This window comes from Haplochromis burtoni, unplaced genomic scaffold (assembly GCF_018398535.1).
Source record: "Haplochromis burtoni strain Fernald_Lab_line unplaced genomic scaffold, NCSU_Asbu1 Contig_27, whole genome shotgun sequence".
Classification (NCBI taxonomy): Eukaryota; Metazoa; Chordata; class Actinopteri; order Cichliformes; family Cichlidae; genus Haplochromis; species Haplochromis burtoni.
Window position 1 is genome coordinate 1,048,706 of NW_024582388.1, and position 22,370 is coordinate 1,071,075.

The following is a 22,370-nucleotide window of genomic DNA, read 5'->3' on the forward strand; positions in this document are numbered from 1 at the left end:
AGAGACAGAGGGAGAGAGAGGGATTGGGATCGAGAGAGGGAAGGAAGGAAGGAGAGAGAGAGACACAGCTAAACAGGTGGTCTGAAAACACGCAGAAAACAATGTCGTCCGGCGGGGAGAGGCGGAAAGACCGTTAGCTCTCGCTTCTGTGAAGGAATACCGGGACAGCCTCGGAGCAGAGCAAACGAAAAACCCATGCTCCTTTTAATTTTCTCGCGGATTTCTCCTCCTCCTCTCTTCTCGGTTTTGCTCCGAATCTGGTGAAGATCTCGGATACTAAACCATGAAAGTCACGGTGTGTTTTGGCAGGACCCGGGTGGTTGTGCCGTGCGGGGATGGGAATATTAAAGTCCACACACTCATCCAGCAGGCTGTCATGAGATATAAGAAGGCTATCGCCAAGGTGAGTGGCGGCTACTTTGTTTTCTTGCGGCTTTTGTTTTCCTGGAAACAATATTGCGCCGTGCAGGCAGGCTCTGCGGGCACGCTCAATATGGCGCAAAGTTCACACAGATGCAAAGAAGAGGGGGTGAACAAAAAGAGGGGCTTGTATTTACTCTCTTGCGCTTGCTTTGCACAATTTGCTCATCTCCAAACCGTGAGCGTGTGTGCATTCGCCCGTGTGTTGGTGCTTTCAAAGAAAGGCGCACCGCCATTGTGGTTCTTGTGTTTGTAAACCCACAAAACTTCCACAGGGATTTCTAACTGCGGCACACAACACAGCGGTCCGCGTTTGGCTGCAACCTCGAAGCATAAAACGTGAATTTCTAACGCCGATCTGGGCACGCACTTTTTGTAGACTTCGCATCCAAGTTGCAAGTCCACGGGGTCGTGCCTCTGAAAGTTGCCAGCAGAGATTAGCCTACTAGCAAATTAGCCAGCAGGCTGCAGGAGGAGGACTTGCAGGACTGAGGTGATTTGGCACCAGGTCAGTGCAATTAGCAACTGGAGAGGCCTAATGTATATATCCCGTTTGAAGAAAGGGACTAAAGAACCACGTTTCTGCTCTTTTATTTGGTTCATAATAGTGGCTTGAAGGTTCAGTTGGTATGTGCAGGTAATGATGGAGCAAATCAGCAATGCAAGAGAAAATAGGGAGAGGAAGATCACACTCGGGGACTTTTTGAAAAGTTATGTAAGGCTGTAGGTAGAATCATCAGAGAAGGAGCTGTCTTCAGCTGCACGGCTGGGTGAGCAGGCACTGGGCCCTGCAGGACGGACAGGGAAACTGCAGAGCCAGTTCCAGCTGACTGTTGGGAGACGTGATGGACCTGACACATAAATCATGCAGATAAAATGGAAAGAAAAGAAAATTTGTAGCTGCAGATAACCTCTGAATTATCTTAGTGTTCGAGGTTGTCTAGTGAGATAAGATGATGCCGGGGAACAGCAGGATCATAGAATATTGTTTCCAGTAGTGCTGACCATTTACATCATCATAATCTGATAAATATTCACTTACAGTGTTGAAATATTCAATGGAGTCATGGCTTGGAGTGACTAAAGCTTTTACATATTCCTGCTTTAAGAACACTTTTGATCCTTATGTCATTCCCCTGATGGATATTATGCCATTAGTTGGTTAGATGTTACAGGTAGTAGTTTTATTATTATTCCAGCTATTTCAAAGAATTGAAGTTGCTGCAAATATTCAGTGGATGTAATTTGAATACTCGTGAATAACGGGCTAGTCTCCTTTAAGGAACAAACCTTAAACAGCAACTTGGGTTTCATAATTTATGAATGCTTTTCCCATCCGTGTGCTAAGTTTAAGCTCATCTCTTTCTGCTGTAATGATAGTGACCCACCTAGAAGTCCTACTGTATTCTCCTCTCCCTCTCCTTTTGAATAATTCAGCTTCAGCAGCCAGGATAAGATCTCTGCATGTTGAGAGGCAGGTTTAAAGAGTTGCTCTGTGAACCTTGTGTGCTGAAACAATACTAACTCAGTAAAGCGTTGTGAAGAAGGTTGAGTGATGTGCAGGATAGGAGCATTTCTTAAATAGTTTTACAACGTGAAACCTTTTTTTTTTTTTTTTTTTTTAAATCAGTGGCATTTTTCCTTGAAAGCGGGCATGGGTAGTAGGGCATGAGCTGCAATGTCAAAGTGGAACTGTGTGATTAACATGATGTTATAGAAGCTGGTGTGTGCAGTTGTATTTGTCCCATATGTGATTTCTGTGACTGGGATGTAACGGATTTCCACTGACTTTCAAGTTTCAGATTGCTGCAGCTGTAAGACAGAAAACTAGCCAGCAAATAGGCTGACACTTCACTTAAAATCTAGACACAATCTTCTACACCTCTTCTAGACAAAAAGAAAGGACAGATTTTCCTCGTGAAAAAGTACAAAATTTGCTACCTAACCCAAAAGCAGCTTGAACAATATTATTTTCTTTGTGATTATTGGGGAGATTGAATCTTTGTAAGATTCTGAGAGCATAGATTGTGTTATGTATAATGTGCTGAACCTAAAGGCTGACTTGACTTGTAACACAATTTGTAAGGTCTGGAAAAAATCCCATTTAAATCAGGCTTCACAGTAGTAAGGTTAGATTTATTGCCTGGTGCTACACATGACTTTTTTGTGGTTACTAGCTGAAATTGTTGTTGAACTTGGCTAGAAGCTCACTTAACTTTAATAGCTATGTTTTTAGACTATTATCACAATTTAGCAAAGGGCGATCGTCTGGAAAACTCGACTTTGCCGCTTTTTAACGCCAGTCGATGGAACTGTGGTGGGAGCGGTGGCACCGAGGCCACTTTTGATCTAAATAAAATAAACCAGAGCTCTTCACGCACTCCTCACCCACAACTTTAAATCCACAACACTTTATCCTCTTATATCTGCGTTTATTGCTTGAGCCCCACCCAGCCCTTTTCGTCGCAACCTAGCTTTGAGCAAGAGTCTCAGGAAGTTTGTTGGCCACAGATGCCGTGTTGAAGATCACAGCTTCTTTGCTCGACCCACCTTTTAATAAGATGACCAAATTTAGGTTGGGTGTTTTCTCCTGGTTCACTGTTTGCATGGACCTTCTTGTAACTTCCCCTGTCATTAGAGAGGAATGCTTCCTGCAGAAAAGGGAAAAGTGCACTTCTGAGGGCCTTTTACCATCTCATAAGCATGGAATTAGAAAGATGAGGACACCAGGATAACTGTTTACATTGTACAGTGCTCTCACTTAGACATCTGACTGCACTCGAGAGCAAAAAGCTTTAATTTCTCTCAACGCCTAGGAGAAAAAATATTGTGTCAGATGATCTTCCACTCTCATTTTTCCTTCCACAGATCATAATGCGGATAATCTCTAATGTTCACCATTTAACCAAGAGTGTGGAAACAGCTTTTAAATATTAGACCCTGTGCTTGAAAACTGATGGTGTATTGCTCCAAACCTTAAAGGGGCTGGAATGTTGGCATGTCAGGAAATTTTTTGATAATATTTTTTGTTGGATTGTTCCCAACGCCCACAATCCTCCTCTAGATATCAGGTGTCTGTTAGGTCATTTCCACACGAGCGCACAGCCCACGAGCATGTACAGTTTCACACTGCTGATGCTTCCTCTGGCAGTGTCTGGGCTATTGTGTTCATACTTGACCATTGAGGCAGAGATTTAACATGACGTTGACCTGTTCCAGACAATAGAAGCAGATGGCTTAAACAAATTAAAAAAAATATTTCCCATTTATCTCAACTGCAAAATGCTGATAAGCACACTCATGATTATTTCATTACCAGTGGCATGTATGTAACTAGAGGAAACTGGTCTTTAGGGCAGGGCAATATGGCCAAAAATATTTATTACGATATATCCATCCATCTTCATCCGCTTTATCCGAGGCCGGGTCACGGGGGCAGCAGCCTAAGCAAAGAGGCCCAGACCTCCCTCTCCCCAGCCACCTCCTCCAGCTTATCCGGGGGAATATCAAGGCGTTCCCAGGCCAGCCGAGAGATATAATCTCTCCAGCGCGTCCTGGGTCTGCCCCGGGGCCTCCTCCCGGTGGGACATGCCTGGAACACCTCACCCAGGAGGCGCCCAGGTGGCATCCTTGTCAGATGCCCGAACCACCTCAGCTGGCTCCTTTCGATGTGGAGCAGCAGGCAGCTGCTCTACTCTGAGCCCCTCCCGGATGGCCGAACTTCTCACCCTACGATATATATTTGAAAATTTGCAATAACGGTATACTGACAATATAATTGACACGAGACAAAGTACTTTACAACTCCACAACTTTATTAGTTAAAAAAAATCAATTTATTTTCACTTAAACACGCAGCTGTTCTTTGGCCTCACCACCACGCTAGTTGAAGCGGACGCCTCTTCAGGTGCTTTAACTGCTTTGTTGTACTCCAACAACTGCTTCTGCTTCAAACACATTAGTGCGGTTAGCTCGTTAATGCCGTCCAGCCCCAAGCACGGGGCAATTCGTGGTAACTTGTTAACGGAGATTTGCCGCGTTAATGCAGTTATGGCATTAACGTCATTTTACCGAGATTAACGCTGACAGCACTAGATGAAATAGGTTTGCGGTAGGGCTGTTCGATATAACGAGATATATATATATATATATATATATATATATGGGATGACTATAAAAACGTCTATTGTTTCATTTTACGCTATTGTTTGTTTCGTGGTGTCGCAAAATAAGCTGTTTACGGCAATATTTTTTTCATCGTTTTGATGGTCACTGTAGTGTCTATATTCATCTCTTAAAGTTCTCTCGTTCTCTTATATTTAATATAGCCACACTACAGACGGACAAGCGCCTGTTTTTATGCGTTGTCGTTAGCAACAACGACGGTAAAAACCATCGCGTGTCTGCTTGTTTATTTTCTACATAAACCTTTCACAATAATGCTCAAGATCCTGTTGAGACTTTTCAAAATAAACTGAATCACGTGAAAGAGCAGATTATTTACGGATGAGAAGCAAAAAAGAGCCGCCAGGTGCTAAAAAATAAACCTTAGACTCAAACGTTAGAACGGGCTTTTCCCCGCAGCACGCCGTGTAATAAATACTCACAAAGAACATGGCGGCCGTTACAACTTATGTCTAAAAATTTATAGTTTCATACATCGGTTAAAAACTCGACTCCAGGTACATGACACCCAGCTGGAAACACTTCAGCTAAGCGAGATTTGCAGAATTTACAGAAAATGTTAAATTTTTGTGATTTATATCATTATTATAGATGTCTTATATCAGAATATGAGATTTTGGTCATATCGCACAGCCCTAGTTTGCGGTGTTTCCTCCCTTCGCCACGACGGCCCACTTGCAACATGTTCTACAAAAAATTGTGCTTTGGTTGCACAAGCTAACATATGGCCCAGCCCTACTGGCCTTTAAAAATTATGGATTTTTTTTGGGTGGGGGGGAGCTTACTTTAAAAAAAATGGATATAAATAATAATCAAAGTTTTTTTATTGAGTTTTCAGAAAGCATATCATTCATACAGAAAAGCTCGAACTCAAGTCCTACCACACAGTGTAAGACAAAACTATACCCAGACAGAGGAAGGAAAAAAAAAGAAGAAAAAAAAGGGGGGGGGGAGTTGCCAGTTATGGAGTGGACGGAAACTCATCTTCAAAATAGGAAATGAAAGGCTGCCAGACCTTAAAGAATTTCTTGGTGTTGCCCTGTACAGTAAATCTGAGATGTTCTAATTTGAGGTGCGCCATCACCTCCTCCACCCAGCGTTTATGGGATGGCGGTGTTGCCTTTATCCAGTTAAATAGAATCAATCTCCTAGCCAACAATGAGGCGAATGCTATTGCCTTCCTCTGAGAGGCTGTTAGTTGAGTTTCCCTCGGTGCCACACCAAAGATGGCTGTCAGAGGCATTGGTTCTATATCCTTATTATAAATGAATGAGAATGTTCTAAAGATGTTAGCCCAAAAGTCTTTCAGCCTGGAACAAGACCAGAACATATGGCATAAGTTGGCTGGCACCTGTTTACATCTGGGGCAGGTCGGATCGGCCCCCTGGTACATTCTTGCCAGTTTCTCCCTTGACAAATGGAGTCTGTGCAACACCTTGAACTGTATCAATCCGTGTCTCACACATATAGAAGCAGAGTGTACTAGATCTACAGCCCCCCCCCAGTCAACCTCTGAAATGTCCAGCCCCAATTCTTCCTCCCATTTCCGTCTTACATTGTCTAGGGAGGGGAAAAAAAAAAAAAATGGATATAAAAAGGATAAAGGGTTTGATCAAGTGTCAGAGTTGACACTTTGGTGGAAAAACCTCCCTCAGTGTGGCTCAAGCTCAGAAAATCATCACATTTGAGCAGCTGTCAACTGCTGTTGACTGAGCCCAATCTGTCGGTTTTTTCCTTTTAATCTTATCCTGATGTCATTTCAATGTGCTTTAGTGTGCTCAAGATATTACACAATTCATTACACAAATGACTGTTTTTAATTAGTGTGCATCGGCCTTTGATGGCCGACTGAGCCTGGAGATATGCGCTAGTGCGTGCTGTGTGAGAGTTAACCGCCGCTGTTCTGGTCATACGCTAATGGATTAAAATGTTTTCCACTAGATGTATTCTTCATCTTTAAAGCGAAAGTTACAGCTATTGAGGCTGGCCCCATTTTTGTTCAAACAAGCAACACAATTGCATGCATGAAATGGTACATTACGCTTGGCATGGTATCGATGAAGGATGGTGTCATGTATCCATTGGAGTGCAAAGTGTGAGCAGAAAAAGCCTGAATGACAAGTGTGCTCTGCTAAGGCAGCATTCACTCAGGGTTTGTTAGAGTGAAGTGTCTCTGGTCTGCTTTTGATGTGGTTTATTCTGTGGGTTGTTTCCATGTGATTCTTATCATTAAAGTTCCTTCTGTTTGCCACAGTCGTCAAACACCTAGCACCTGTTTTGGCATATAGCAGTTTGCTTGATCACGTTTTGCTTGTACGTCAGTAAAACTTGTTTATTCCTCCTGTTTTCTTGCCAGCTATGCAAGAATAGTGTTATTGATGTTATCGGGGTATTTCCAAAGTACTGACTCAGTTTGACATTATCGAAACATCTAAACAGTACGTGGTTATATTTGTTTGCATATGGGGTGTGTACGTGCCAAGCATACTTTGAGCTATTTATTCCAACTCTGGCAGGAAGATGAGTAGTCCTTCCTATCTAAAGCGATATTATTCAAGTTCAGGTTTCAGAGAAACTTATGTAACCTTTTCTATCCATTTCCTGACTGAGGCCGACGTGCGCAGTCAGACTGGACACTAACAGTCTAGCCGTTGAGGTTTCTAGTGTCTGACTTGTGAGAGTAATGTGAATGTACAGGGAGCATTAATGCTGTATCCAGGCAGCATCGCTTACCTGAACAATTTCCATCAGAAAAGAACCATATCCTGTTTAAGTTTATGTGGAAAGATCTTTATGCACTTCAGAGACGTTGAACTGATTTTTGTCCTTGGAACTAGCTAAACCTAAAGATGTGACTGTGCAGTAGCTCTCCCTCGTGTCAGGTCACAAACCTTAAAAATTTTACAGTTCAACTGTTTGATCCTCATGTCACCAGGCTGTACCAGCCAGGGTTTCCTGCTTCCAAAACGAGCACAGTGCAGGATTAAAAGCTTCGCTGATGATCCCCGGGCCGCTGACTTTGCCCTTGACCAAACTACTGTGAAAAATGTTCTAAAACACAGCGTTTCATTTCCTAAAGGAGCCTGTTAAAGACACGCTGGGATGAATGAGCGGTTGAAAGAAAATGAGCAAAGTGAGGCTTCCTGTGTGAATGTGGAATAATAATAATACAAAACTCAGGTTGAGATGATCCAAGTATGTAAACGGAGTTTTTGCAATTTAAGAATTTTAAGTGTGAAATCACTGGCTTTAAACAGCTAAAGGGATGGTTATCGAGAGCAGCTCGTCTTTTTTCCCAGAGGTTGTGAGAAAGCCTGCCCGTTCTGCGTCACATGATGACGCTCACGTTACCACTTTTCCCACTGTGCTTCTTTGCTGTGCTGTGCATTCTGAATGCTCCACCTCCGTTACAAAAACGCTGCTTCACTGTAAGGCATTATACAAGCGAGCTGTTATCCTTATCACGTTGCATATCGTGACACTGATGTGATTTAGAAAATAAAGAAGAGTCACTATCGTCAGTTGCCGCTGGGCTTTTCTCAGGAGGAGACACCCCAGCAGCACTGGAGTCACTATTGGGGAAGAACAACCGTTTAGGCGGAGAGGGAGCGAAATGCTAAGTATGAGGTTGCAAAGTGCTGACTGCAGAGTTCTCACATTGTGGGAAGACTGCTGCTTCTTTTGAAGTTCATTTACATTTCAGAAGTTAAGCTCATGTTGTTATCCACAGCTGTTTACTTTAAAGTTAGCACTTGAATATTAAATTGACACTTCTTTAAATTGCCTGTAACACAAGAAATCTGTGTTAAGACGCACAATCATTAAGGCAACCCCGACAGAAGATTAAACTATTGCTGCAAGTTCAAACGGTTGTTGGGAAAACTTGGTGAAAATCTTTTATACTGACAAGTTTCATGGGGTTATTTATAATAATTAACATTATATTGACATATAAGTTTTTTAAATTGACTTTCTTCATCATCATTTTCTTAGCTCAGGCTTTATGATGGTTTGGACATGTGTAAAGGAAGGACAGTGGATATACTGGACAAAGGATTTTGAATATGGAGCTGTCTGGCAGGAGGAAAAGAGAAGACCTCAGAGGAGGTTCTTGGTTGTCGGTGTGACAGGATGCTAGGGATAGGTGTGATGGAGGCAGGTGATCTGCTGTGTTGACCCCTAAAGGGAGCAGCTCAAAAAAAATACTATCCTAATATTATTCATTCTCGACTTTAGGGTTATCTCCTTGTAGGGCTCTGGAGCTATCCCAGCACAGCTGCTACATTTTAGATTGCTTCCTAGAACCACTTGAACTTAAGTGATTGTGTTTTCATCTTGGACCTCAAACTTGCTCAGAGAGCAACTGAGCAGCCTATCGTGTTGAGGATCATCACGAGTGCTTAGTGTTAGCTCTCCAAACAAAATGTTTTTGTTAAAGGGTTCATGGTCGCTTGTAGTTTTCTTTCCCCCCCAAAACTGATGGGGTTTTTATTTTGAATTTGTTCCCTGGTGTGAGGAGGCCAATTCCGACTTCGACTGACCATCCTGATGAATCTGAAAATGCATTTGGTGGAAGAAAAGCCTCAGCTGCGGCTAGCATGCCATTCTGCACAGGGCGTTCAGCCACGCCAGTACAATCTTAAATATAATTGAGATGAAATTTCCATTGAACTGGTGCCATTTCAAGTCAGTGGATGAGATACAGCGTGCGTCACAGACATGCGAGTGGCCAGGCTGGCAGTTTCAGGGAATGCAATTGAAAAATGACAGCCCCTCTGGAAGCGGTGTGGTGGTGTCCAAGGACACAACCTTAAACTAGAAACCAAATGTAAATAAGATGCGGTTTTTCAGTTCTGTGAGCGGCGTTGCAGATGTTATGGTGCAGCTAATAATCTTCTTACTAGTTGTATTGGGAACATTACCAATACATTGGTATTCAGGATGTAGAAGAACTGTAGACTTTAGATCTCAGATTTCATATCTCAACTTCAGTTAGATTTTAAGGCACTAATATTAATACTTGAATATCTTCAGGTGCCATGGTGCTTTTCAGGTTGCTTGTTAGGGTCTGAAATGCCTTGGGGGTGTAGGTGTTCAGCTGCATTGCACCTTTTTTTTTTTTAACATTGCGGTAATTGTGTGTCAATGTGTGGATGTGAGAATTAATGCAAGACTGATTGTACGCTCAAATGTAACTATGAACGCCCTTGAGGAGAGTCTGAAAATGTGCATAATCCTTGTCCCAACTGGTCAAGGATTATCACATCATGCCTCACTCTGTGATTTTAGGTTCTTGGGGAGGAGGCCTTTTAAAAGTGGCCTTTGGAAGTACCTCTAACCACTTTGCCAGCTGGCGTGATTAGACAACACAGAAGCATATACTGCACGTGACCTTTAGACTTGACTCCCTGAAAACCTGACTTTTATTTATATTTTTTTTATAATTTTCCTCTCGATCACTTGAAGAACACAAGATGAAACTTGCCAACTGAACTCTTGAGCACGATGGAGGGAGGCCTTAGTTAATAAGGGAGCAGATCACAAGACTTAATGGCACAGAGAGCTTAAAGTTGAGAGAGTGCGATGTAAACAGATTACTCGAACTCTGGCTTGGGTCCAGTCGGCCGAGCATTGGCAGCCCAACCATGTGAAGCAAGGTCTGCTCCATATGGAACTGCATCCCTCGGCCGGCCTTGCAGACAGAGTAGGCCATGCAGACACAGGCTGACAGCAGCCTATTTTAGGTGATGGATGCTTCAAAAATTATTAGCAGCACTCGAAGATCTCTTGATGAATGCTTGCATCACAGGGTGGTGTTTAGAGGTCAAGATTTTTTTTTTCCCCGCCCATTCTGTTCAGCTGTAGGCTTTCTTCCATAAACAAGGGAAGAGCCTGAATGTAAACTTGTGCATGGAAGAATAACCCAGAAGCTAGTAAAAAAAGTGTCTACATCTGTGCTCATGTTTTTGTCCATCTTTGTCCGTCAAACTTTCTGCTAATAGCCAAATAGTTTCGCTATGAAAGAGAGTGTTCACAGAAGGATGTTTATGAAAAACCTGATTGTGTGGCTGAGTGTTTTCAGGAGAATAAAGTCCTTGTAGAAGCTGAAATCAAGAAAATGTAATGGCTTGAGTGTTAGATTCTCCCCTCCCTAAGTAGAGCAACACTAAAGCTACACTGTGTACGTTTTCTAAAACAAATGGACCCATAAAACATCTGGTATGAAATGAAAACTTAGCAGTCCATGTTATTGAAGCCATTAGCAATTTGAATGATTGCTTACAGAACAGTGTCATTGCTTGTACTGAGAACACTGCGCCATATTCATCTTTGTGCCTTTTTTTTTTAATTTTTAAAGAAAAATTTGGTTCAACAGTCGACCTGCAGTGAATTTACACTGGAGTTCTGTGGCTTCAGCCTCAGTAACATTTAGACTGTCTCAACTGATAGTTATACTAAGCTGGCCAAGTGTAGCTGGGTACTCATCAACTTTCTCCCGTAAAAAACGCCGAGGTTTCATAGCCTAGACGACGTCTCGTAGAGCAGAAAGGAACAATATTCTCTTTGGACCCCGAGCTGTTTGGGCAGAGTGTGGAAGGACCTTTTCCTTTCTCTGGTTTAAAACTAAGCAAAGATTTTATGTCTTGCACTCTTTCAATTTTGCTTCATGTTATAAAAGCATGTGAACCTGCCTTTGGAGTTGCATCTGGCTGGGAGAACTGGTCGCTCACATCATTTTCCTAATTATAGGGCTGCAAATCACAAGATATTATTCATTTTCCATGTTGAATTTTGCTGATTATTTTGCTTTTCATTTCATTGGGTTTTTTAGGAAAGTAAGTCAAAAATGTTTTCTTTTCACAAAATTGCTACATTTGAATTTTCTGTCAGTCTGGGTCTTCTGTTTGCCCATTTCAGCTCAGATTCAAGTAGAGCAGAACTCTCTATAACTGCTTATTTTATGATCTATTGGCCTGTTGTGGTGCTTGTTAGCAAGAAGTGGAGTCCCTATCTGCCCTCTACTACTTGCAGACTCTGCATGATTTGCTTTAGAACAGAGTATCAGATAAATGTAAAATGAATGTGCATTTGTTTTCAGCGTGCAGACTGGCCTTGTTCATAGGATGACTGTCCCTTGTCCATTAAGTGGACAGACACCGACTGAAATGTCAAGGACTTGCTGTGTGTGGCTTGCTGAGCACAGGGAGAGGATTGTCTCTGAGGAATGTCAGGACAGTACAGCTCAGATGTAGCGTATCCCTCAGTGCACCGTGCTACAAATTGGATGTTTGATTAAGTCAGGAGAATATTCTTACTAAAACTGTTCTCTTGCTTTTCTGCTGTTGACCCTTTATTTTTGTTCAGATTTTCCAAACTCTCGTTTTGCTTCTGTGTGTTGTTGCTTTCCTCTGGAATTCCCAGTATAAGTGTTCTTAGAAGGTAATTTTATTTTCCCCCTCATAACAGACTTTCTCATTCTCAGCCAGATGTTAATTACTGGCAGCTAAGTGAGAAACCTGGTGGTATTGTGATGCAAAGTGCAAAGCTTAGACTGCCAGGCATGTTCTCCATGGAAACCCAAATGCATTTCAAAGGGATGGCGGGTACTGCATCGGCATAATTCATATTTTTGAAACATGGTTGTAACCAGAGATAAATGCAAGGTTACTCTTTGTGCAAAAGAAAATTTGATGTTGAGCAGAGGAAAGAGGAACCCACATTAGCATAGCACAAATGATTTATGAGTGTAGATTAATGATGTCCCTTTAAATTGAATTCAGTACTTAGGCTGATAAGGCTTTGTCTGCTAAATATAGGACGGGCCAAATGAAAGCTGTGCCTGTGACAGATGATTATTGGCCTTCAAGCAGAGCACAGACACACAAGGGCCTTGAACTCCATTCTTCATCCTCTCCGGGATGACTGTAGGAGTGTTGCAGTTGCTTCTGGTGCAGTTGACAAAGAAAATGGATGGAAAGGTATCACCTGATGCCTGATTCTAAAGACTAGCAGTGTAGGTCGTTTTTAAAATAATTTCGTCGTATTAGTCCTGTGAGCTAAAGCTGAGGAGCTGATGTCCGTGCAGTAGACTGATGTCAGTCATCTGGAGAAACCGCTCTGTGAGATCAGCATGCTGCTCAACTGGAAAAACTGCTTTCTGCCTGACCAGTTAATGTACAACATTTAGATAGCGCCACCAAGTGGGTACTCAAGATAACAGAGGGCCTGCAATTTAATTTTTTTATCCTGTCAACTTTGTCGACTTGTGTTGACGTTGCCATATCAACCTTTCTTGTGCCGTTTGTGATTCACAGACATAAAGTGCATGATCGAAGTGCATATTAAGGTTGTACTAGTTCAATTGCAGATTTTTGCCAGTACCAGTTACGAGTTTGGATTAAGAAAAACGTATAAAAAAATACCAACAGAGGCTCTCAAACTCTCACTGAGATGGTTTCTGTTGAGGTGAACAGTAGAGGGATCAACTGAAGGCCTAGATGCATCTCTCAGGTACTGTGTTTGGTCTTTGCACGATTATTTCTCAAGGACATGACTTTTAGATTTATTATTTTAAGGCCTGCAACTTTGTTTTTGTCCTCTACTTGTCCAGTTCCTCAAAATTTTGAAGGGTAGTCTGCACACAGCCTTTGGAGAATCACCTTATTGGTGTGAAAATACTACACGTTTCAGTTATACCTGTCAAACTTAATAGATTCAACTAAAGAATTAGGAATGTTCGTGTTACAGACCTTCAGAAAGCCGAGAGAGCTATTGCTGAAAGCTACTTTTAAAAGTAGTAAGTTTCATGTAGTCCCTGTGAAACAGTTTGTTGCTGGAGGAAGCCACCTCAGCCCAGATGGCATCGAATTACTGGTGTATCACAGTGGAAGATGGGTTTTCCTGTCTTTTCTCGTTAGTGGGCAGGAAATTAGTGTTGAGGAAATGCATGGAGGGGGGTGGCTGTGCTTTCAGAGAGACATCAGAGTCATTGAGAGTTCAGTTTATATACTGTAGCCATTTCAAACTCTAATTTGATTAATGGTGAATAACTGACCATTGTTTTGCTCTGGAGAGCAGAAGGGAGCTAAGTGTAGCTACTAACAATGAGGAGGATACAACAGACAATGTATATAAATATCACTGAAAAAATTTAGATATTTTTATGTAACATAAATGAAAGACATTTTTGGTCTGTTGTGAGTTGGTGAAACCAGAAACGGTGTTCTCCAAGACACGAGAGAGAACAGTAGTGATGCTGCGGTGAAGGAACATCTGAAGTCATAGAAAACAGTGGCAGTTGTTTAATTGTGATCCAAGATTTTAAAAAAAGACCTAAAATAAGGATTAAGAGAAAAAGAAAAACACCACAAATAAATGCATGTTATTTTACACCAGCTGGTGCTCTGTTAGGGCTATTTTAGGAAAACTACAACGAGTTCAATAAGTGAGATATTTCTTACTGCAGAGCCTGAAGCCAATCCAGAGATGAGATATTTTGGGCTTCATTGGCAGGTGTAATTTGGTGGCAGTGGATTCTGCTGAAGTTTCTTTCTGCAGGAAGGTTTGAGTTTTGCTTAGTTCACAGAACGTTGCAGAAAGGAAGTGATAAAAAAACAATAAGCTGGAAAATGTAAGATCTGCTAATGAAGTAGCTTGAGAGAATCTTCTCTGCACGATGACCAAACGTTCCAGCGTTTACCTTTGTTGCATAAATGTTGCACGAAGTTGCATGCAAAAAGTAGCTTGACACATTCCCTCTAAAATGTTGTGGCTTTTACAAAGCTTCCTTTTCAGCTTTGTTCTGTAGAAACGAGTTAAAGCTGAAGAAAATGATTTCTGTAATAAACTGTGCATTCTGAATACTTCTAACTTGAATGCAGCTTATTTTACTGCTGTCAGCAGAGGCAGAATAGGGCCTTCGCGGGATAAAAAGCTTACTGTGTGAAAGAACTGTGTCAGGTTTGGCCTGGGACTGCTGCCTCTTTTGACATGATCGAACAAGATTGTGTGTGTGTGTGCATTCAGCTCTCAAGTTTGCCCTCTCGCACACATGAATTAGGACACCAAACCCAACACGCCTGGCATTTCAAAGAGGAGGCCATTTGTTGAAGACAAGCGCCCCATTTAGACTATCCTGATCCATGTATTGAAGTGTGCCCAGAGTCGCAACCCTGTAGGTTGGACTTCAATATTCAGTTGCACTCGTGTCCCAGTAAAGGAATGTATGAGTTTTATCTTGTTTTAGGAACATCCTTCTCTTCATGCAGAATGAGACTTTGTCTGCAAACGAGAATCCATACGCTGGCTAAAGGTTTCTCTGCTTAGGGAAACAAGCAGCCATTTATGTTGAAAAGTCGTAAATCCAGAAGTGGGAAATTGATCTGCTGTAAAGGCTTGTAACTACAAATCACTGCATAGTCAGCCTTGTTATGGCAGATATTATAATTGTATTTCTCAAACTGTGGTGCTGATGGAAGTGGCACGAGGCTGTACTTCTCCAAAACGGCCTCGGAGGGGAAGTCAAGTTGATGGTTGTGTTGAAAAGCATTGTCTGTCCCATTGTTCCAGCCATCAACTGCTGTTTAAACTTCGGTGAAGACGGTTTTGTGACCTTAGCTTTGCTGTAAGCTCTTTTCACCAATGAACCTTGGACGTTTTCAGGAGAATCAGGTTTGGCTATTCTTCACATTTGTTGTTTCTCACATGTAGTACCCAGAAGAAAGGAAGCATTTGTAGCTGATGTGAGCTCAGTGTAGTCTAGGTGAAGGAGCTGTTTCAGTGGACCACTGACACTTGCTAGCATCAGAGTATTTGCTGCGCTATTTGTACATTGATACAATGTAATTACACAGGTTTTGCACAAAGGAGTCACGGCACATTCACATTGGAGATTTGGTATTTTCACATGCACCTCTTTTTGATTTCAAGTTGAGGCAAGCATTGGATATGGTTTAAAAAAACTGACTTTAGTCTCATTGTATTTAAATGCCCTAAAAAGTTACCTGTTTTGTCTTCAAGGTAATGTGTGTTTTTAGTGCTTCTATCCTTCATTTTCTCAGCGTCACTCCCCTTTTGCCCGATTATTAAAGTGGATTTGGTTGTGGGAATCTTATCAGGTAGTGTGATTGGTGGTGGTGTGGTTTCATTGTTGCTGAATATTATCGCTGTGTTGACATGTGCACTCCAAGGTGAGTGCACATGTCAACAGAAACAGTTCCAGCTCCAAATGACTTGATTTACATTTAAAGTGACCCAAGCTTCAAAGTTGCACGCTCTACTTATTCCCCAATTACATGCCCACTGCAGAAGCCTTTCCTGCTGTGTCACAACAGGAAAACCCTTCAGGCATTCTCATGATGCTTGGCTCTTTCTGGTCCTCACATGTGGCCAGATTTCTTAGTGAACCAGATGACTGCTAAATGTCTTTCATCATAGTCATGGTCAATAAACTAGGGTATGCTTGGATTTATCTACCCTCAATGAAAAGTGCATTTAAGCTTATAATTGTGCATCACGGGAAGCTGATTGGTTCTGATTGGTAATCATTTGTGTTTGCTGCTCATTTTTTCTTTATTTCACAGTCAGCAGCTGCAAGTCTGTGTTGCTCTTCAAAATTCATGTGGCCAACTTCTTTTACCCTGATGCTGGTTGCTGATGTGTCCACCGTTTTAAAGCTTAGTTGAAGCTTAGTAGCAAGTGAAGCTGTGTGAAAGTCTGGCAAAGAGCAGGAGATTCTGCAAATACCTCTTTCTCCACCATCCAGACTCCAGATGGATGGAAAAGCCTAACCCCTGCCAGAGTTTGGAACCATGTGTGCTGTAGTTCACTTGGTTCTCCATAAAAAGCTCCTATTCCATGTTTGTAGAGAAGATTGTGCACCCATCAGAGACTCGTAAAGAAGCTTTTTTTTTTTTTTTAATAAATATAAAAAAAACCTGCATTTCATGTCATTGTATAAGGAGCACATTCACATTGGAGATCTATTGATCTTCATATGGGTATGATGTATGCTACCAGTGCCTTTAGCAACAAGAAAAATGGATTCTCTAGATACAAAACTTTCCTGCTATCATGTATCATGTCTGTGTCTGTTGTCTCATTGGATCAGACAGTGTCCTGACCCTGCAGTTTATCCTCTTACGTAACCAGCGTTAGACTTGCAGAGGGTAAATCAGTGCAGTGAGTCCTGCTTTGAGCATGCTGATGCTATATTGTTGTTACTATGGAATAAAAATCTAAATTGCAGTTGGGTTAGAAATGCTTAGACTTTAAGTCACGTGATCCTAGCGACCAAAAGCAATGTTTCATTTCTTTTTTTCCTTCTTTTTTTGCCCCCAGCCCTTGGTACATTTTCAAAGATCATATTAAGCAACTGATGTTTAGGAAGTAAGTAGGGATTGTTTTTCCTCGATTGTGTCCTAACATATGTGCATACCTTGATTAGATCAAATCACAAATTTTATTATTTTTGTAATGCAGATGTAAATTACAGCCCTGAGTCATTTCTGACCCAAAGTCCAAATGGATATGAAATACTTCTGGGGTTATGACTGTTATTTCATCATACGTTTCAGAGAGCCAAAGAAAATGATCTCCTCGCCTCTCTTGCTGTAACTAACACCCCCCTTCACCTTCTCTCCAAAGGAGGACACGACTGCAGTTTGCATCTCCGTCTCCCAGCGCTCCATCCTCCATGCTTTGTTACCTCCCCCACCATCTGCACAACCCACTTCTTGAAACAACCCCCCTCCCATTTCTCAGCTTTGATCCACATGGGCCTGTGCTTGAGCTTTAAACGGTGCAGCTCTGCATCTTTTTCTTGACACGTATGCACAAAGAAATGCGCATCAGTCCTTTGGAGTAGCTCTATATTCGTATATTCTTTCCTCGCATTTTCTACATATTGTTTTTTCAGTCCTTTTGTTGTTTATTTGGTTTTTTGCCAGTTTTGAAAATGCATCCCAAACTTTCTTGAGGATGCACTGATCTTGTTTGTCATCATTACAAAATGATGAGTGCAGATGTAGCTTGGAGGCTTATAGGATGTTGCCCGTGCACCTGTGGATGTTGAAGGATGTGCTCCAGCTGTTGTAAAGAGGTTTTGCCATCTTCGTTGCAGAATCACCTCTGTGTAGCCCCGATGCTCGACACTTGGGGATGCACACTTTTTTCCCCCCTGTGCCTTTCCATCGCCTTTTCAATGAACTGCTCTCTGTTTGAACTGCATCCATAAACATTACGCAACGATGTCTGTAAACCATCAGTGACTGTACCGTACTTTGTTTTCTGCCTGCCTGGGCCTGTCTGTTACATTTGCTGTTAGCACAAGCCTCTGTAGTCCCCATAGATGTTAACTCCTGGGTCCCTACTCCACACCTTGGCCATGCACTTCTGCTCACACCACTAGAAATGACGTAACGCATGCAATCAAATTGAAGATGTCCAGAGCAGACTGCATCAGACCCAAGTATTTTTATAATCCCTATACACATTTGACATATTGTCAATATTGCGATGAATATAGTCTCTGTCGATCAGAGACAGTATTCTTGCTGCAGTCTGCTTGTGGGCACAGTTTAAAAAAACAAAAAGGGGAAAAAAAACAGAACAGGAAATCTTGAACAGGATATCCGTTATTTGACATCTGGATATCTTATGTCCATCGGAAGGCCAAGAAAAAATGGCTGTTGGGTTCAGATGTATAAATCTTAACCTCCTAGGACCTGGCGTCCACATATGTGGACATCACATTTTGGGTTATTTAGACCAAAATACTCAATTTTGCTCTACAAGGGCCTGATATCCACTTACAAGGACATTATACTGCTACTGTTCTATCAAAATTTTAAACGAATATCTTCATATGTGGCTCTGATTTTTCATAAAAACAAAAATAAGGTAAAACAAAATCAGGTAATTCTTTGTTTTTACATTCATCGGGCCCCAATCAGCCCAAATATCAAAGAGAAATTAAAAATGCATGCTGTGGAAGAGTTCGGGTCTTAGGAGGTTAAAGCCTGATTGAGTGCTTCTTTGTCATTTACGCCGAAGCCTGCCAACATGGTGAGGTTTCTCACAAACACACACACACACACACAATCAGTTAACAGTTCATGTTGTAAGTTCATGACAGAGGTTACAGTAGAGTAGTTTTTTTTTTAAACATATTTCAACAATAATTTACAAATCTAATGCATTTGTTAACCTTATAGGCTGCCAGAATAGACCAATTAAATGTGACCTGCTTCTTGCATTATTAAGATAGATCTATTGTTAATGAATGCCTCTTGCCAGTAATCAGGATATTGACTTTGCGAACTTATAATCAGATATTTGGAGCACATGTAAGCGCACTGTTTCACTTGTTAAAGCCCCTACGACTTAGTTAATATCCACCTACTCTTGGTCTGTTGGCTTCTCACAGTGATCCGCTGTTTGTTTTGAGCAAGCATCCGTAAGCTGAGGTCAGGTGCAGTCACATCTTGGAGCTGCCGTAGATGCACCAAATGGCAGTCCTGGTTTTTGTTTTTGTTTTTTTTTTGTTTTTTTTTGTCTTTTCAAATTTGTCTTTTTTAAGTTTAAGTATTGTAACTTGTGTTCATGTTGTTATCATCATCGTTATTATTATTTTTGCTTTCTCTTCAGTTCAGACATTGATTTATTGTGTCGTATATTATTAAATATTTATAACTTACTTCACTGTCAGTAAGTTTCCTATTGTAACATCTTTAAAAATGTATTGGAGTTTGAAAGGTCTTGCTGTGCTTCTCCATAGCAGAACTCTTCTGGCAGCCCGTGCCTCCCTGTGGTGCAGTGAGCTTTTATTTTGGCAGGCTTCCTCTGCATCCCTCTGCTCTTCCACTTATGGATAATAGGACATATCTCAGACCACTACAAATAAGCCTCCTTAGTTTTGCCTTTTCCATTTGGTGAGCTGTAATCTGATACGGCTGAGGCCACTGGCAGTTATTCCTCTCCACTGTCAAACTGTCACATGACGCTGGCAGTGAGAGCGCTGCTCCTGATTCTGTGTGAGAGTCTGTGTTTTTCAGAATAATCCCATGCCACCGCTGTCTGCCTATTGACCAACTACTACTTCTGCTCTCGCAAATCCTCTTGTACAACATCTCCCAATCCCCTGGATAACATTCAGTCTTTATAACTGGATCAGGAATTGTATGTGAGTAAGTTGTTTTTATTCAGATTGTTGTCACCAGCTGCTTTTATACCCAAACTACTGATTTTGATGTGACTCATCCCCCGAAAGACTCCTTGTCATCTCCTTTTCATTTGGGTTGGGAAGCAGAATGGCCAAGGTGTGTGCCGCTTTGGTCATAACATGTATGGACCTGCTGGAGCACAGTATGGCTACAGCAGAATTCGTCCACATCATGGAGGCGGCAAAAACTTTAAATGAGAGCGTTCATCTGTTAGATCACTGCACTTCAAAGAGGTGTAAGCGTGTGTGCGTGTTTTCTTGAGAGGTGTGAGTTAGATGTGTGTGTTGGAGCTTAACTTGAAACTAGGGCTGCCACAAACGATTATTTTGATAGTCGACTAGTCACCGATTATTTTTGCCATTAGTCGACTAATCAGATCATCATCCATTGGACGTAAAACGTACAGCTTATTGCACCAGCAGCATCTGCTCTTATATAACTATCATTAGCTTACAGCTTTAAGTGTTTCAGGTATGTGCTAACTAAAGATAAAGACAAGATGATGGTTTATTAAATTTTAATGAAATTTGCAGGTTGTTTCAGTGAAGTTTAATAAACTCCTTGCTATCTAAAATATAACAGGACACCGGAGTATATTCTCACACTTCTGATAATCAGCTGTCTGCTTGACGTTTATTCAGCTGTGTAAAAACTATAACTTTAATCTCAGCCAAACCGATTTACTCAGGAACAAATAAAATACTGAAAAAAAGCCAAACAATAACATTTTTAAGTTATCTAAGTGACTCATATATCATGTTTAACCTGAGTAGTGAAAGACGGCGGTGGGTTTGAAAACGATTTGCCGGGAGTCCGGTGTTCTCACGGCTATGGTGAGCCTTGACCCCGGCTCGCTATTGAGCTAGCGGGTAACAGATGTCTCCGAAAACGTCGAAGCGCTTTTGAAAATATGTGGCGTCTTGATAAACTGAGCAGATATTTGAGGTTTACACAGCTACATTCTCGCCTGAAAAATATGTTAAACGTTTATTTTGTGACCCAGAAAGAATAAGAGTAATATTAAAACTAACTAGCTGCCGCCATTGTTGGAAACTGAGCTGGGCTGCTATGAATTCTGGGACAGAGCTACTTAACGGCAGCTGGCATCCTTGTACATGCAGTGCTGCCATCTTCTGTTTCAGTCTTCTTAAATCCTACTACTTATTCCTGCGTCTTTTGTGATCTTACAAAGATTCAAATGACGCGTCGACGATTTTGATAGTCGACTAATCGTGGCAGCCCTACTTGAAACCCAGTCTGGACAACTAGAACTTGCAGATTCAGAATTAATTTTCATTTGGCGGTGGTGTTGGTATGCACATGCACATATGGACGGATGTGTTTGTGAATGCAAAGCATGCCCATTGTTTATTAAATGTTTTTGAAACTAATGCTATATATACTCTGTGGCAGTAAATAACAGCATCTCCAGTTAGTGGATGGACTTGTGCTGCACCTTCTTGGACTGCAGCTGCAGATCTTCTTCCCCCATGCAACTTCAGTGTAATTCTCCAGCAGCTACAGGTTCTGGTTAGAATGGCCTTCCAGCTCTCTGCAGAGTGAAGCCTCTCCGACCACGAAACAAGAGGCTTTCTGGAGAAGCAGCTGAATGATACAATAGCAGCCTAGTCGTCAAAGAGATGGTAAGGACCAGAGCTGGTTAGTTGCTTGTAAAATGCTCCCCGATGGCAGTATAGTCTGGTAAATATAATGGAGATATTCACTGAGTTGTAAAATGTATTTGGAGTCATACTAAATCTGTTTTTTCCACAAAACCTGTTGCTGGCACTCTTTTTCTTTTTAGAGAAGAGATCAAATGATTTCACATGTATCTCTGTCAAACTGGATTGTTGATCTGCTTTGGTCCAGCACTGTTGAAGCTCTTAAGCTTGATCCCTTTCAAAGCACCTTGGAACTATTCCACAAAATAAAAGTTCAGTAAAATGAGAAAAGGGGGGCCTTGTTGCCAAGTAGAGCAAATAATGGTTGTCAACCTTCTTCTATGCAAGCCTTTGGCAAACAGGGTAACATGAGATTTACCAGTTTTATGCCCGGTTCACATCAGTTTTTATAACAGCCAGCATGCTGGAAATAATGTTGTTGGGTGTTGTAATAAATGTAATAAAATGCTAATAAATTGTGTGAAGCCTTGTTTTAACTAGCAAGAACTAACATTTCCATTGTTATAAAGCAGTAACACTAATGTAAAAGCAAAACTTTGAGAATTTAGGAAGACCCAATCTAAAATCAGTCCTGCCTCCACAAAGGACATAATGTAGTGGAAACACTGTAAAGAACAGGCATTCAAACACAGGCAGAAATATGTTTCTAAAAATAAAACAATGGCTGTTATACTAATATCCGTCTTGCATTTCTGCGTTTCTGCAGGATTCGTTTATCTGAATTTTCCTGGACTTTGTGCTTCGGTTTTATAAAAAAGTCAGAGGATATCAGAAAATGTTTTATTGCCTCCGTTGTAAATAAATAAATGCAAGCGAAATGGAACAGATATATTTTCCAGCTGGTGATGGAAACCATGTGATC

At 41.4% G+C, this 22,370-nt stretch overlaps 1 protein-coding gene across 9 annotated transcripts in view; it reads left to right on the forward strand.

The window, feature by feature from the left end:
• Positions 1 to 22,370, forward strand: part of pard3ab (par-3 family cell polarity regulator alpha, b) — a 249,552-nt gene continuing 227,182 nt past the window's right edge. For 4 of the 9 annotated variants that reach the window (XM_005918015.3, XM_005918016.3, XM_005918017.3 and 1 more), the window contains exon 1: positions 2 to 403. In XM_005918015.3, coding sequence (XP_005918077.1) covers positions 284 to 403 — 120 coding nt within the window. In that variant the 5' untranslated portion in view covers positions 2 to 283. Of the gene's footprint in view, positions 404 to 8,669; positions 15,277 to 22,370 lie in introns of those variants that run through there. The other 5 variants (XM_005918019.3, XM_042219040.1, XM_005918020.3 and 2 more) reach the window with 3 other exon arrangements.